Source organism: Ahaetulla prasina, chromosome 6 (genome assembly GCF_028640845.1).
Source record: "Ahaetulla prasina isolate Xishuangbanna chromosome 6, ASM2864084v1, whole genome shotgun sequence".
Taxonomy (NCBI): Eukaryota; Metazoa; Chordata; class Lepidosauria; order Squamata; family Colubridae; genus Ahaetulla; species Ahaetulla prasina.
The window spans coordinates 106,735,267-106,752,983 of record NC_080544.1 but is presented as its reverse complement, the minus strand read 5'-3'; the positions used below and the strand labels follow the sequence as shown (position 1 = coordinate 106,752,983).

Sequence of the window (17,717 nt, the reverse complement as noted above, 5' to 3'; positions counted from 1 at the left end):
ACCACTAGGGTAGATAGCAACAGTCATGTCCGAGCTTGTCGATCGAAAGGTTGGCAGCTCAGCGGTTCGAATCCCTAGTACTGCCGTGTAACAGGGTGAGCTCCCGTTACTTGTCCCAGCTTCTGCCAACCTAGCAGTTGCAAAAGCATGTAAAAATGCAAGTAGAAAAAATAGGGACCACCTTGGTAGGAAGGTAACAGTGTTCCGTGCGCCTTTGGCGTTGAGTCATGCCGGCCACATGACCATGGAGACGTCTTCGGATAGCGCTGGCTCTTCGGCTTTGAAACGGACATGAGCACCGCCCAATAGAGTCGGCAACGACTAGCACATGTGTGTGAGGGGAACCTTTAACTTTACCTAGTGGTTTCTATTGGAACACAAGTAACAGGCAACAATTTATATTTTCTATAGGTCAAAAAACCGTAAACAATACGGCAGCTAATGAGCATGCATATTTCCAAAGGGACTGACCTTGACTTACTCTTGGTTGAATCCTTTAATGTTTATAGCAGTAGTAGAGGGAAACTGCCAACCTAGCAGTTTCAAAAGCATGTAAAAAATGCAAGTAGAAAAAATAGGGACCACCTTTGGTGGGAAGGTAACAGCGTTCTGTGCGCCTTTGGCGTTGAATCATGCCGGCCACATGACCACAGAGACGTCTTCGGACAGCGCTGGCTCTTCGGCTTTGAAACGAAGGTGAGCATTGCCCCCTAGAGTAAGGAACAACTAGCACGTATCTGCGAGGGGAACCTTTACCTTTACCTTTAGAGGGAAAGGGGGGCACCAGGTGATCCCACCTCTATTCTGTACCATGAAACGAACACTTTCGAGAATCGAGAAAGTGGATCCAACACCTATAATACATTAACTCATACTTAACAGAACCATTAAAGCTGGCTGGGGAATTCTGGGAGTTGAAGTCCGCCAGGCTTAAAGTTGCCAAGGTTGGAGACCCCTGGTTTAAACAATTCATTCGCAAATGAAAGCAAATATACCAGTGGTGGGTTTCAAATTTTTTTACTACTGGTTTCTGTGGGTGTGGCTTGGCGGGTGGGGCATGGCTTGGTGGGCATGGCTTGGTGGGCATGGCAGGGGAAGGATACTGCAAAATCCCCCTTCCATCCTGATCAGCTGGGACTCGGGAGGCAGAAAATAGATGGGGGCGGGGCCAGTCAGAATTTTTACTACCGGTTCTCCGAACTACTTAAAATTTCCGCTAGGGGCTCTAGGGGTAGAGGAATTTCTCTCTACCAGAACGTGTACTTTGAGTTATTCTATGCGTAGTTATTTTATGTGGTGGCTGGTTGTGTGTAGCTTTTTAGTTGTTGATTGGGGTGTTGATGGCCGGTTATTGCCTGTTGTTTCCTTGTGCTGCCAAGTCCTCGGTTCCTGAGTACCAGATAATCTGGTGGTAAATCATCACTCCAGTTGACTGATAAGTGGCTCCTTCCCCAGGCTTCCATCATTTCTCCTGCTGTTTTTGTGCCTGCTCGGCCAACAATCTTAGTAGAGGTGAAATTGAATGTATTTCCTTGTTCACTGCAATCTGAGGCTACCAATGAACTTGGGTCTCCTCCTCTGACCGTTCACTTAAAAATTTCCAGTGTTGGAGCATTCACAACTTTTGCAGGCAAGTTGTTCCACTTATTAATTGTTCTCACTATCAGGAAATTTCTCCTTAGTTCTAAGTTTTTTCTCCTTGATTAATTTCTACCCATTGCTTCTTGTCCTGCCCTTAGGTGCTTTTGAGAATAGCTTGACTCCCTCTTGTTTGGGGCAACCCCGGAGATATTGGAACACTGCTATCATGTCTCCATTAGTCCTTCTTTTCATTAAACTAGATATACTCAGTTCCTGCAACCGTACTTCATGTTTTAGCCTCCAGTCCCCTAATCATCTTTGTTGCTCTTCTCTGCACTCTTTCTAGAGTCTCAACATCTTTTTTACATCGTGGCGACCAAAACTGAATGCAGTATTCCAAGTGTGGCCTTACCAAGGCATTATAAAGTGGTATTAACTCTTCACGTGATCTTGATTCTTGTGTTCTTGAAATCTGGTAGTAAGCACCCAGCACACATTCTGGCGAGAGAAAAGTTCCCTGAGGATGGGTTGCGGCGCAAGTCCGAAAGCTTGGAAGACTAAACCTCTGATCCTGGTAACTGACCCAGATTGGATCCTGCCATTCATTCTTGGTCTTTAGCCAACCATTGAAAAAAAATAAAAATAAGCCATTAAAAAAAGCTGCCTGACATGGAAGGGTAGGACAAGAAGCAACGGGTGGAAACCAATCAAGGAGAGAAGCAACTTAGAACTAAGGAGAAATTTCCTGACACTGAGAACAATTAACCAGTGGAACAACTTGCCTCCAGAAGTTGTGAATGCTTCAACACTGGAAGTTTGTAAGATGTTGGATTTAAAAAAAAGAAGGGCTTGCAGGAACTGGGTATGTCTAGTTTAATGAAAAGAAGGACTAGGAGAGACATGATAGCAGTCTTCCAATATCTCAGGGGTTGCCACAAAGAAGAGGAAGTCAAGTTATTCTCCAATTCACATGAAAGCAGGACAAGAAGCAACGAGTGGAAACCAATCAAGGAGAGAAGCAAGTTAGAACTAAGGAGAAATTTCTGACAGTTAGAACAATTAAACAGTGTAACTACTTGCCTCCAGAAGTTGTGAATGCTCCAACACTGGAAGTTTTTAAGAAGATGTTGGATAACCATTTGTCTGAAATGGTGGCAGGGTTTCCTGCCAAAGCAGGGGATTGGACTAGAACAGAGGTGGGTTTCAGCAGGTTCTGACCAGTTCTGGAGAACCGGTAGCAGAAATTTTGAGTAGTTCAGAGAACCGGTAGTAAAAATTCTGACTGGCCCCTCCCCCATCTATTCTCCGCCTCCCAAATCCCAGCTGATCGGGAGGAAATGGGGATTTTGCAGTAACCTTTCCTGGAGTGGGGTGGGAATGGAGATTTTGCAGTATCCTTCCCCTGGAGTGGGGAGGGAATGGGGATTTTACAGTATCCTTCCCCTGCCACGCCCACCAAGCCACGCCCACCAAGCCATGCCACGCCCACCAAGCCACACCCACAGAACCGGTAGTAAAACTTTTTCCAGTGGTGGAAACAGAAAAACTTTTTCCACTACTGTACTGGAAGACCTCCAAGGTCCCTTCTAACTCTGTTAATCTATTCTAAATGGCCCACAATATTATTCAGAAGGAGAAATAATCTATGTCAGGGGTGTCAAACTTAAGGCCCAGGGGCAGGATCTGGCTCGCGAGGTACTTTGATCCAGCCCGCAGGGCCGCCCTGGAAACAGCGAAGGAGCAGCCAGAGAAAACGAGATCCTGAGCTCCGTTTTCAGCTGCCACGGCCTCCTGCAACCCTCTGCCAGTGAAAGCTGAGCTCGGGAGCCTGTTTTCGCTGGCAGAGCCCTCGGGCCGCCATAGGATCCCCCAACAGGAGTGACATCAAACTGGTCAGCCCCCCCCCTGCTCCCCCCACCCCCAAAGTCAAACACAACCCTGATGCGGGCCCTCAATGAAATCAAGCTTGACACCCACGATCTTAAGCGATGTTGAGATGTGCAGATTTAATTTAGGGGTGTGGGAAATCTTACGTGCAGAAGGGAAATGAGGATACTCAGAAAAAAGAGCTTGAGGAAAAAAAAAACAACCAAGAGGACTCTATTTTTCTAATTAGCGCGTCCCGAACAAAACGCACACCCGAGCGGCATTGCAGTCTGTTTCGAAAGCAATTCCAGTTCAATTTACTTAGTCATTCTTGCATGTCGCCGCAGTTGATCTATGGCGATTAAATGTATGTTCTAAGAAGCACTCATAAAGTGGGTAATAAAATTAAGAAAGATTTTATTTTTTAACGTAATGAAGATAATACATTTTGACAATGAGTTCACAAACAGCTGGGCCATTGGCAGGGATTCAGATTATGTTACCAATGCAATTGAAAGGCACCCGGGCAGGAAGTTTTCAGTTAAAGGCACATAAGCCCTGTTAGGGGAAAAAAACAACCAAGAGGACTCTATTTTTCTAATTAGCGCGTCCCGAACAAAACGCACACCCGAGCGGCATTGCAGTCTGTTTCGAAAGCAATTCCAGTTCAATTTACTTAGTCATTCTTGCATGTCGCCGCAGTTGATCTATGGCGATTAAATGTATGTTCTAAGAAGCACTCATAAAGTGGGTAATAAAATTAAGAAAGATTTTATTTTTTAACGTAATGAAGATAATACACTTTGACAATGAGTTCACAAACAGCTGGGCCATTGGCAGGGATTCAGATTATGTTACCAATGCAATTGAAAGGCACCCGGGCAGGAAGTTTTCAGTTAAAGGCACATAAGCCCTGTTAGGGGAAAAAAAAAAGCTACTTTATTGGCCTTTATTATTATAATTATAAAATTATAATTATATAATAATTAAATTATGTTTCCTCCAGTATTCTTATTCCTTAGGAGAGCTATCCCACACGAATTGGCTTTTTTCTGCAGCCCAATTTCCCTAAACACTGGAACAAGAGTGTCCTTTCTCATCATCTTGTACTTTGCATTTCTAAATAAATGACTGCAAATATATATATTTCTTATTCTATTGCAGGGGTCTCCAACCTTGGTCCCTTTAAGACTTGTGGACTTCAACTCCCAGAGTTCCTCAGCCAGCTTTGCTGGCTGAGGGACTCTGGAAGTTGAAGTCCACAAGTCTTAAAGGGACCAAGGTTGGAGACCCCTGCTCTATTGCACCAGAGAGAATTGGAAGTCTACGCCTTTCTCCCCCACCCTTTTTTTCCTATTTGCTTTTGTATTTTTGTATTTTGTATTACATTATAAGCTAATAAAACTGTTAAAGCAAAAAAAAAAAGTGTAGGAGAAAAGCAAGCTGAGCTGGAAGGTGGAGGTTAAACATGTCATCAGTTTGGAGTCATTGTGTTGCCCCAAGAGACTGAAGTCCAGCCCTCTGTGACCGATAGTTGACTAAACCCTTGTATTAGAGATAGCAACAATAAACTGTTCCTGAAGAACGGTTGCAGGAACTGGGTATGTCTCGTTTAATGAAAAGAAGGACTAGGGGAGACATGATAGCAGTGTTCTAATATCTCAGGGGCTGCCACAAAGAAGAGGGAGTCAAGCTATTCTCCAAAGCACCTGAGGGCAGAACAAGAAGCAATGGGTGGAAACTAATGAAGGAGAGAAGCAAGTTAGAACTAAGGAGGAATTTCCTGATAGTAAGAACAATTAATCAGTGGAGCAACTTGCCTCCAGAAGTTGTGAATGCTCCAACACTGGATTTGATTTTAAGAACATGTTGGATAACCATTTGTCTGAAGTGGTGTAGGGTTTCCTCCCTGGGCAGGGGGTTGGACTAGAAGGCCTCCAAGGTCCCTTCCAACTCTCATATTATACTGTATTATATTATAAACTCTTCTCTTCTAGATTAATGCCAGGTGCAAATAACAAAGAACATTTGTTGAGTTCTAGGTACAGAAGAGTTTACTATTGCTACCTCTAATCCAAGAATTTAGTCAACTAATGGTCAAATCTGAATGAGTGCTAGATAACGGTCAACGGTATTCATGGAGGTAGGGTTGGACTTAGTCTCTTGGGGTAACACAATGATTTCACACTGATGACATGTTTAACCTCACCTTCCAGATCAGCTTGTTTTTCTTACATAAGCGAAGTATTGTGGTCCGCAAGCAGCCTGTGGAGCTAGCAGCGGAGTCGGACAGTGAGGAGGCTGGGGAGGATGATGGGCCAGGCCTGGAGTCAGGGGAAGGCTTGGATGAGGGATCTGCATCGGAGGCAGAGATGGGGCCAGGGCCAACTGGGAGCGAACTCTGGAGCCTCCAGAGGCGGACAGCAGAGAGGCAGAGGAACAGGAGGAGCCTGTTCCTGGTGCACGCATGGGAAGAGCTGCCAGAAGGCAAGAGCACCTAAAGCAAAAAGGAGGACTCGGGAGTAAGGCCAGGAGATGATTGACCCCTCGCATAAGGGTTAAAAGAGCAGCAACAAGCTATTGGGTTCTTTGTAGAAAAGCAATGTTGATTCCAGTGCTTCTTGTCAGCGTCTTTTGAACTTTGTGGGGGGTTTGCCAAGAAAAGCCTTTGGCAGGTTGCCAAAGACAACAAAGGTTGGTGATAAGGCCGAAGGACTGTTTATGAAGAATTTGTTTTGGACTAAGCTGAGAATGAATTAATTCTCGGCTATTTTAATAAAATAAGTTTGTTCAGGACTGAATTGTGTTTGGGAATCACTACTTGGGCTTCGGTCACAACACAAAGTTTTACTTCACATGAAGTATTAGTACCCCTTTACAAAGCCTTAGTACGGTCACACTTGGAATACTGCATCCGGTTCTGGTCACCACAATATAAAAAAAGATGCTGAGACTCTGGAAAGAGTGTAGAGAAGAGCCACAAAGATGATTAGGGGGCTGGAGGCTAAAACACATGAAGAATGATTGTAGGAATTGGCTATGTCTGTATGTCTGGTGTAATGCAAAGAAGGACTGGGGGTGACATGATAGCAGGTGTTCTGATATTTGAGGGTCTTCTACAACGACGAGGGGGTCAACTTATTTTCCAAAGCACCAAAAGGCAAGACAAGAAACAATCGATGGAAACTAATCAAGGAGAGAAGCAATCTAGACATTTCCTAAGAGCGAGAACAATCAACGAAATGGAATGGCTTGCCTTCAGAAGTTGTGCGTGCTCCATCACCAGAGGTTTTCAAAAAGAGACTGGATAACCCTTTGTCTCAAATGGTATAGGGCAATGTTGGCGAACCTTGCATGCATGCGCGCATGGGGAAGCTGAGCTTCCGGTTTCCGGCATGCACATGTGCATTGGTCACTTGGTCTTCCAGTTTTTGTTGTGACTCCAGCCCCCGAACCTGGCCCCATGCCTGAAAGTGACTCCGAGAATGAGGGGGAAGGGCTGGTAAGGCTTATCTCAGGAGCACTGATTCCTTTGGCCCGGCTCCAGTAGCCAGAACCAGACCAGTCGGAGGACGTAATGAGGCCATCATCCCCTGATTCCTCCCTTCCCCAGGCTACACCTTCAGACCCAGCTGACAATAATAATAATCAAGCTTGGATCGACCCACGCTTCAGAAGATTAGAGAGGCGGCATCATCAAAGGGAAGGGTGGGGCAGAAGCCCCACCCCACAGGATATATAAGGAGCTTTGGGACTGCTCTCATTCCACGGGAAGCAAAAATTAGCTGAACCATTTCAAAGAGAGCTGAAAGTCTTACTCTGTGAGTCATTTGTTTGAACTTTGGCAGAGAGCTGTGATTTCTCTGCCAGGACTGATAAGAGCTGTGAATCCACTGGCTAAAGGCCAGCTCATTGCTCTGAAGTGGGGAAGGAGACAGAACAGAAGTTTTTGGCATGCATGCGCACACGACCAGCTGGCCAGTGTGCCAGAACCTGGAAGAGCAATGGGCAATGGCTGGCATGCTCAGAGAAATCGCTCTGCATGCCACTTCTGGCACCCATGCCATAGGTCCGCCGTCACTGCTTTAGGGTCTCCGGCTTGAGCAGGGAATTGGCTAGAAGATCTCCAAGGTCCCTTCTAACTCTATTGTTTTATGTTCTATATCAGTGATGGCTAATCTTTTTGCCATCACATGCCAGGAGCAGGAGGGGAGGCGGAGGGGGGTCATGCACACGCATGCCCACACCTGTAATGCTATGCGCCCTGTGCATGCGTACGAGACCCCCTCCCTTCCTGTCCCATTCCTGGCATGCGATGGCCCGATAGGCCCGTTTTTTGCTCTTCTCCAGAGCCCAGAGCCTTTCTAGGGGCCTGGGGAGGGTGGAAATGGCCTTTCCTTCCCCTTGGAGGCCCTCCGGAGGCAGGAAACAGCCTATTTCCCTACTTCTGGTGGGGCCCAAAAGGGCCGAAAATCAGCTGGCCGGTGCACACATAAGCTCGCGTGCCCACCAATATGGCTATGCATGCCACCTGTTCGCCATCATACGATTATGGAACATTTTTTTCCCCAGGTGACTTTCCAACCTTTTATCAATCAGCTGAAGGTCTGAAAACTACTAGATTAATATTTTCCCCCAGCTTGTCACTCCAGTTTGGTAAAGTACAAAGCTCGGATTTCCGACTTCTACGGCAGCCCTTAGGGTTGGCACCTCTTCCGCCGTGATTTCTACCCCGCTGCGTTTCACCGCCTCTACATAACAACACTCCTTTTCTTCCCCAGGTGTAGCTGAACAGTTTGCCATCGCTGAGGCCAAACTCCGAGCCTGGTCATCAGTAGAGGGGGATGACTCCAACGATGAATCTTACGACGAAGATTTCCCCACTTCCGGTGAAACTGCCCAGGCAGCTGGTAAGTGAGGACGGCTGGCGTCTCTGGTAGGTTGAAAGCCAACAGCGGGAGGCTGAACCAGGTAGAAAAGAAAGAATGGACCGATCCACTTACTGTATTCCAAAATCGAGGTCTCAATGCAATACCAGCACACTGTAGGTCCTCAGTGTCAAGGTCAATTTCATTGAGGGCCGCATCAGCATCTGAAAGGACCGGTTGCATTTAAGACTATTGCAGGGAGTTAGCACCCACCCTTCTCCTAGGGAAGTGAGATATTTTAGGAAATATTAAAAGGGCAGAATATTTCCCCTAAAAGGAAAGCAGATGCTTGAAATCCTGGGATTAGAAAACTTACAAGTCCGTCGACTTCAACATGACCTGTGTTTAACACACAAAATCATCTATTGCAATATCCTTCCTGTAAAAGACTACTTCAGCTTCAATCGCAATATTACAAGAGCAAAAAATAGATTCAAGCTAAATGTCAACCGCTTCAAACTTGATTGCAGAAAATATGACTTCTGTAACAGAGTTGTTAATGCTTGGAACTCATTACCTGACTCCATAGTCTCTACTCAAAATCCCAAAATCTTCAACCAAAAACTGTCTACCATTGACCTCACCCCATTCCTAAGAGGACTATAAGGAGGGTGCATAAGAGCACAAAAGTGCCTACCGTTCCTGTCCTATTGTTCCCTTTATTATATCAAATTAATATAGTTGATGCATATTTTTTTGCTTATATATATATATATATATATATATATATATATATATATATATATATATATATATATATATATATATATATATATATATATATATATAAAAGCTGTGCTCTGATTGGATGGGGTTTTCTGTGCTCTGATTGGCTGGGGGTGTGTCCTGTGTTGGTGGGGGCTTGGTTGTGCTCAGTCTAGTCTGTGCTGCAGGGGGATTTGAGCTGGTGAGCTGCATAGCTGTTGTTTGGCTTTGTGGTCGTGCTACATTGGTCGTGCTACATTGGCTTTGTGGTCGTGCTACATCTTCATAGTGGGTGTCAGTCTGCTGCATGAATGGATTGGAGGGGTTTGAAATGGCTAATGTTGCAGCTGCAGTCTGGCTTCTGGTCCTTGGTTGTGCTTCATGATCAGTGTGGGTTTGGGTGAAGCACGAAGTCATGAAGCACGACCAAGGACCAGAAGCCAGACTGCAGCTGCAACATTAGCCATTTCAAACCCCTCCAATCCATTCATGCAGCAGACTGACACCCACTATGAAGATGTAGCACGACCACAAAGCCAAACAACAGCTATGCAGCTCACCAGCTCAAATCCCCCTGCAGCACAGACTAGACTGAGCACAACCAAGCCCCCACCAACACAGGACACACCCCCATCCAATCAGAGCACAGAAAAACCCCCATCCAATCAGAGCACAGCCAAGCTCCCACCCAATCAGTTCAAACCCCCACTAGCAGTTAAAAGGAAGAAACAGCTGCGATCACACATTGCTCCCAGAAGCACGAAGCTGAAGCCTGAAGATGACGAATGAGACTTCGTCGAAACGTCGCCAAGACACTTCCAATTTTACACGGGAGAAAACCCGAACAACCAAAGACCTATATACAAACACCCGTGAAAACCTCAGAAAACAAATATATATATATATATATATATATATATATATATATATATATATATATATATATATCTTCAAGATATGTTGTTTTATTTACGACAATGTTTGTGTATACTGTTGTGACAAAATGAAATAAAACTCAGCGCCCGCCCCTTTGTCAATGGGCCATGAAGGCCTGGGCGAGTCTATTCTATATAACAAAGATCTACCTCCTTCAGGCAGAGCCATGGTAGGAATTGCCTGAAGCCCTTTCATTACATCATCACCCAGCATGAGTCAACCAAGCCTGAGACTCAAGACAACCTACAAAGTTACCCCTGCATGACCCCATGGGAGTCTGACAACCAATCAGAACAGAAGCTCCAATTCAAAGCCCAACAGAAGGTATAAAACCCAGGCACTTTCAGCATCTCTTCCCATTTTCTGCCCAGGATCTCAAACCATGCGATCCTGTTCATCCATAAACCTCCTTTCCAAGCAACTTCCATAAATCTGGTGTCTTTTCCCCCCACTTGGAACCGAAACCAGAAGGATAGTTTCTTCCAACCATTTGTATCCTATTAGTTCAGGAGTGGCCCTCAAGCCCAGGAGATTGCCAGATTAGCTTTATGACTGCAAGCCTGACCTCAGACTGAAAGAGGTAGGGTCTCTTCTCAGGCAACACAGAGGGGCTATCTTGGCATTTTTGGAACCTCTTTTAAGCCCCTGCACAATGCGACATCTTTGGAGTTCCAGAATGTTTTCATTTGCAGGGAAAATGTTTTTTTTTTCTTCCTGTAGTTCCTCTTGCCTGAGAAAGCAGTCACAAGGGGGTGGGGGTGGGGGGCGGGAGGAGAGAGGAAGAAGAGGAGAAAGAAGAAGGAGGGATGAAGAGGAGGAGGAGATGAGAAGGGAGGAGGAAAAGGTCAGAAAGAGAAGGAGGGAGGAAGAAGAGAAGGAGCTGAGAATAGAATAGAATAGAATAGAATAGAATAGAATAGAATAGAATAGAATAGAATAGAATAGAATAGAATTTTTTATTGGCCAAGTGTAATTGGACACACAAGAAATTTGTCTTGGTGCAGATGCTCTCAGCGTGCATAAAAGAAAAGATACCTTCATCAAGGTATCTATGAGGAGGAAGAAGAGGAGAGGAAGGGGAAAAGGAGATGCGGAGGAGGAGGAGGAGGAGGAGGAGGAAGAGAAGGAGGAGATGAAGAGGAGGGATGAAGAGGAAGAGGAGATGAGGGGGGAGAAGGACAGGAGGAGGAGGAAGAAGAGGAGGAGGAAGAGGAGAAAGGAGGAGAAAGGAGGAGAAAGAGATGAGGAGGAGGAAGAAGAGAAGGAGATGAGGAGGAAGAAGAAGAGAGGAAGAGAAAGAGGAGGAGATGAGAAGGAGGAGGAAGGAAGAAGAGGAGAAAGGAGGAGATGAAGAGGAGGGATGAAGAGAAGAAGATGAGGAAGGAGGAAGAAGAAGAGAAGGAGATGAGGAGGAGGAGGAGGACAGAAGGAGGAGGAGGAAGAGGAGGAGGACAGAAGGAGGAGGAGATGAGAAGGAGGAGGAGGGAGGAGATGAGGGAGGAGAAGAAGGACAGGAGGAGGAGGGAGGAAGAAGAGGAGAAGGAGATGAGGAGGAGGAAGAGGAGAAAGGAGGAGATGAGGAGGAGGGATAAAGAGGAGGAGAAGGAGAGGAGGAGGAGGGAGGAAGAAGGAGATGAGGAAGAAGAGGAGGAGGAAATGTCAGAGGAGAGACCCATCCTACAAAATGGTCAAGCCAAGCTTTGTGCCATCACCATACCAGCTCGTCCCCTGCAGAGGGCCATGTCATGTCACGGTGCACTGTCTCTGTCCACTTCTACGATGATGACTAAGTCGCTCTGCTCGCTCCTGGGCCGGAGATAGGACAAAAGAAAAAAAGGGGGGGAAAAAACACACCAGATAAAGATATTTCAAGGACTTGCATGGTGCAAGCGGAGAAAAGCTCTAAATATGGATCTACCCGCTTGGATACTCTGATTAAGTGTTCCAGCTGCCCCGTTCAGAGAAGTGTGTAACTCCACCTTCTCTCTCTCTCTCTCTCTCTTGGCTGCTCACCCCTAGTTGCACATGAAGGACTTCTGGGCCTTTTAGAAGCTTTTGTGTCCACAAAGAGGCCTCCCAGTTGGCCACATGCGTGTTGACAAAGTGTGTAATCTCTATACTTTGGGAGCAAAAAAAAAGCCTTTCTTTTGCTTACAATGAATTGCTGACAAATCTGGCTCCATTTACATATCAAAGAAAAGTTAGCGGTAATCTGCCAGTGTAACATCTAAGGAGAATTCAAATTAGTCCTCTCTATCGTATGTAGGCAAGAGACCGAGGAAGTGTTTGGATGAGAACCCCTAAATCCAGGGGTGGGCTTCAAAAATATTAGCAAGGGGTTCTCTGCCTGGTTCCTGGGTGGGCGTGGCCATGGTGGGTGTGGCCTAATTGACCTCCTGCACCATGGTGGGGGGGGCGTGTTTTTGCCTTTCCCGGGCTCCAGAGGCTTTCCTCGAACCTCTGGGAGGGCGAAAATGGGCCTGTTTCTGGCCTTCCCGAACCCCCAGTACGCCCGTTTTTCACCCTCCCTGAAAGTCCGCGCATGCCCTGCACTTAAAGGTAAAGGTTCCCCTCGCACATACGTGCTAGTCGTTGCCGACTCTAGGGGGCGGTGCTCATCTCCATTTCAAAGCCGAAGAGCCAGCGCTGTCCGAAGATGTCTCCGTAGTCACGTGGCCGGCATGACTCAATGCCAAAGGCGCACAGAACGCTGTTCCCTTCCCACCAAAGGTGGTCCCTATTTTTTCTACTTGCATTTTTACGTGCTTTCGAAACTGCTAGGTTGGCAGAAGCTGGGACAAGTAACAGGAGGTCACCCTGTTACACAGCAGCACTAGGGATTCGAACCGCTGAGCTGCTGACCTTTCGATCGACAAGCTCAACGTCCTAGCCCGAGCCACCGCGTCTGCCCTGCACTTACCCGCATCCAAAATGGGCCGCGTGGCAGTGGTGAAATCCAATTTTTTTTTATTACCGGTTCTGTGAGCGTGGCTTGGGCGTGCTGTGGCTTGGTGGGTGTGGCTTGGTGGGCATGGCAGGGGGAGGATACTGCAAAATCTCCATTCCTGCCACACTCCAGGGGAAGGATACTGTAAAATCTTCATTCCCTCCCTACTCTGGGGCCAGCCAGAAGTGGCATTTGCCTGTTGTCTGAACTACTCAAAATTTCTGCTACCGGTTCTCCAGAACCTGTTGGAACCTCCTGGATTTCACCCCTGCCGCATGGGGACTCCTGGGAGGGGAGGGATGGGGTGGGCGGGGCCATCCGAGAGTGGGATTTGGGGGTTCTCCAACTTCACAGAATCTTAGCTAGAGTTTCTCCCAAACCCCTGCGAACCCCTAGCAACCTACCCCTGCCTAAATCTTTTCTGGTTGTGGGGTGTGTACTTGATAAGGATGTGGGTCTTTGCTATGGCAAAATTCCCACCAGAAAAAAAAATTGGTTGTTGGTAAGCTTGGCTCATGGTTTTAAGGTGTTTTTTAAAAAATGAGAATATTAGCACAATCAATGTCATCAAAAATTAGCCAAGGTGGTTCACTTGAGGAAATAATCTAAAAGTGAGGAATCTTTGGTGTCCTCTGAGCTTGGTGCTTTTCTTGTAGATGTTTCATTACCGAATCTAGGTAACACCTTCAGTGCTAATCTAAAAAGCTTCCCCGAATCTCATTTTAAAACTCAACTCTCACCATTACTCTAGTTCAGGGGTTGGCAACCTTAAACACTCAAAAAGCCACAAAGGTCCTAACCAGAAGCCCCCACTTCAATTCTGAAGCTGACTGGAAGTCCGGTTCCACCACCATAGAGTCTCCTCCTACCGCAGCATCCTTTTTCCTCTACCTGTCCTAACCGAAAGCCCTATCAATTGTGGAGCCGACCACCGACAGGGAGCCGCAGCAGAGGGATGAAAGAGCCACATGCGGCTCCAGAGCCAAAGGTTGCTGATCCTTGGTCTAGTTTGACTGAAAGGGAACAGATCAAAGAGGCTGCTGTAGAAAGAAGCTGTTGTTGGATCTACAACCGATTAGATTGGAAATCTAGGTACCCCTTTGTCCAAGTTCTGTGGAGCTGCCAGCCAAACATATATATATATATATATATGAGATATATTCCAAGGTCAGGAATGAGCTCTTGTACGTGAGATCCTATACTTTTGAATAGCCTTATTTATTTTTAAGAGAGGCTAAGGTCAGGCAACGTATTATGGAATGCCGCTAACCTTGAGACTTTTAGGATGGTGGGCACAATAAAAGAGTTGGAAGGGACCTTAGAGATCTTCTAGTCCTACCCCTGCTTAAGCAGGAGACCCTACACCAGTGATGCCTAACCTTTTCTGGACCGAGTGCCCAAAGCGCGCCCGAAACCCCAAAATGCCCACCGTGCATGCACCCCACTCCCACGTATGTGTGCTCCCCCCGCATGTACCCCACTCTCATGCATGCGCACACCCCTTGCAAATGCCCCGCCCCACCACGCATGCGCACGCAGCCCCCCCACATGTGCACCGCCCCTCGCGCATGTGCCACAGACCCTTTTTCAGACCGAGCGCCCAAAGTATGCCCAAACCCCTAAAATCCAATGCATGCACCCACATGTGCCCTGCCCCCCCGCATACACACCACCCTGCGCATGCGCGACAGAGACCTGACTAGCTGGCCAGAGGGAGGCGTGTGCTGAACTGGGGCAATGGCTTGTGTGCCATTACTAGTATTTTAATTGTATTTATAATGTATTTTCATTTTTTACTTGGCTGTGAACCGCCCTGAGTCCTTCGGGAGAAGGGCGGTATACAAATTTAAATAATAAATAATAAAATAAATAAATAAGGCGCTGCGTGCCACCTCTGGCACACGCGCCATAGGTTCACCATCACGGCCCTACACCATTTCAGACAAATGTTTGTCCAGTCTCATTTTAAAAACTGGAGCAAAAAATGTTGGAGCATTCACAACTTCTGGAGACAAGTCGTTGCACTGATTAATGGTTTACGCTGTCAGGAAAATCCTCCTTATTTCTAGGTTGCTTGTCTCCTTGACGAGTTTCCATCCGCTACTTTTTGTTTTGTCCTCAGGTGTTTTGGAGAATAGTTAAACAGAAACAGAGCTGAAAGGGAGCTAGGTTTGAATCCCTAGTACGCAGGAGACCTGTACTAGGGATTCGAACCGCTGAACTGCCGACCTTTCTGATTGACAATCTCAGTGTCTTAGCCACTGAGCCACCTAGTCAGGCACAATGACACCCTCTTCATTGCGACAACCCCTTAGATCTGTGATGGCGAACCTATGGCACAGGTGCCCAAAGTGGCACACGAAGCCATGTCGCCCGGCACGCTCAGCCTTGCTTGTTCGTCTCCTGGATTTCCGGCGTGACAATCAGCGGTCCTTCGTGCATGCGGCAGTGCTGAAAACTGGTCAGCACATGTGTGCCGGCCAGCTGATCGTTGGGCACGCATGCATACTAGAACCCAGAGGTTCGGCTTTTCCAGAGCTCAGCCCCCCGACAAGCATGTGCAAAATGTTCCTGCGTGACTTTTTTAGCACCTTAGAGGTTCACCACGCTGCTATCATGTCATGTCGTGTCCCACTCCTCCGCTGACGGCCGGGTCAGGGAAATCCGAATCAGGCGTGCCTCTGCAGCTCTGCCAAAGTCCTAGCAAAGTTCTCAAGACGGGCAGAAGACCAGAAAGTGATTTCAGCAAGATAAGGTAGACTTTGCCTGACTCAGAGAATGCCAGAAAGCAGATCCTTTATATAGGCCATGGGGTGTGGCTCCATGACTCAGCACTTATCCCGGCCTGCCCCTCCCTTCCTTCTGTTGACGCCGGTTATCAATTCTCCTGAAGCGAGGGTCACTCCAGTCTGCAGCTGCTGGTAATTGACCTTCCTCAGGCTCACATGCTGTGGGGGAGGGGGAGGGGTCTAGTTGCTCCGTTTGCCTGGGCATGGAGCCAGGGCTGGGGGCTGGAGGCGCTTCTTCTTCCTCAGCCTGTCTGGGCATGGAGCCAGGGCTGGGGCCGGGAGGCATCCTAGGACATTCCTCATTATCCTTCCTTCGGAAGCAGATAAGAAGGCCCCGGCTGCGGGGAAAGCGGACGAGGCACAACATGTCACCCCAAGTCCTTCTTTGCATTGAACTGAAATGCTGCATTGCTAACTTCTTCCCTCTTGGTTGTTGTGTTCCAGACGCAGTGGGCCAGCTCCCCACCAACACCCTCTTGAAAGGTTTCCTGCACAGCCGCCTGTGCCACCTGAGTTCCCGACAAGGTTCTTGCGACCCGGAAAGCGATTCCTCTCAGTCCACCATCTCCCCGGAGACCTTGTGCTCCAGTCTCTGCAGCCTTGACGACAGCTTCCTTCTCAAGGAGTTGGGCTCCCCTTCCGAACTTGCCGCCAAACTGCTAGGCTCCATATCCGGCAGGGAGGACATGCTGATCTCCAAGTTGCCCACCACACAGACTGCCGGAGAATGTGCCTTCCGGAGCCTGGCACAACTGGAGTGCCAGGACTCTATGTACTCCATGTCCTTCACTGAGTCCTGCCTCTCGCCCACGGAGGAGGAGGGCCTTCCGTGCAAGGACTACAAAGTCCATGAGGACAGTTGCCAGGTCCGGAGAAAAGTCTCCGATGTGGCCTCCTCCGGTGTGGTGTCGCTCGACGACAACGAAGGTGACGAGGTCGAAGAAGAGCCGGAGGAGGAGGAGGAGGAGGATGCTGAAGAGCCGTGAATCCCCTTCCGTTCCGTGGCATGCTTCACCTGCCATTTTGCCCCGCTCCGTGGCACCTTTCGTTCACCCAGCTCCACGGCCCATCAGTTGTCTCAGCGGGATGGTTCCTCCTCCCCCACCTTTGGATGAAGGAAGGCAGCATGGGCAGGAGTGGCGGGTTCGAAAGCTCCCCTCCCAGGCCTTCCTGAGCTCCACCGTGCCATCCGATGCCACCATTGAAGCCTCAGGAGCTGCTTAATGGCTTCGTGGGTTTTTTGCCTGCTGCATTTTCTCTCTCTTTCTCTCGTGGCCTGTTTTGTTTCCTTTGCATGGGAATGTCTTTGGGGTGCAGGGCGAGGACGCCGAGCAAACTATTGGAAGAAGGGCGACGCTGGTGGGAGTCATCACAACTCGGGGCAGGGGGACATCGGGCAAAACCCAATCATGGTGCCCTAGGAACCTAGGTGCCCTCATTTGCTGTCCAGGTGGCATGGCTAACGCTCTTTTCAAGCCGAAAATCATTTCTCTTCTTCAGACTACGAAACTCGACAGACTTTTGAGACGACCTGTATGTCCCCTTTCCGATCCCGGCTCCTGTGGTTTTTGTGGCAAAGAGCTGAAAAAGGACGTGAAATTCAAGAAGATGTGTGATTTGTTATGCTTTTTTTTAAAAAAAAAACACGAAACAAAACAAAAAAAAAACCTCCCCAAAAACCCAAGAAAAAAAAAATATACACCCCAGCCCGAAGGGCAATCCTTGGCTTTATTGTCTCAGATTTTATACTGTGGACTCATTGGAAGAAAGTGGGGAAGCTAGGAGGGGGTTTGGGTGTCCCGGTGTGTGCTAATACGCGCCATTTCCCCCCCCCCCATCTCTTCGGAAATGAAGCACGAGTGAGTCCACACGATCTTGTTCCAGATCTTTTCTATAGTTTTGTATGTCTGTCTCCATTTTCTGCCTTTCCGGGATTTGGTACCCCGCATATGGATGGATCTCCTT

General features: G+C 47.7%; 1 protein-coding gene across 1 annotated transcript in view; it reads left to right on the top strand.

Annotated features, from left to right (window-relative positions):
- Positions 1–16,738, top strand: part of FAM131A (family with sequence similarity 131 member A) — a 39,941-nt gene extending 23,203 nt beyond the window's left edge. Inside the window, exons 3-4 of the mRNA XM_058189157.1 lie at positions 8,229–8,357; positions 16,197–16,738. Of these exons, the coding sequence (XP_058045140.1) occupies positions 8,229–8,357; positions 16,197–16,738 (671 nt within the window). The remainder of the gene's footprint in view (positions 1–8,228; positions 8,358–16,196) is intronic.
- Positions 16,739–17,717: the final 979 nt, after the last annotated feature.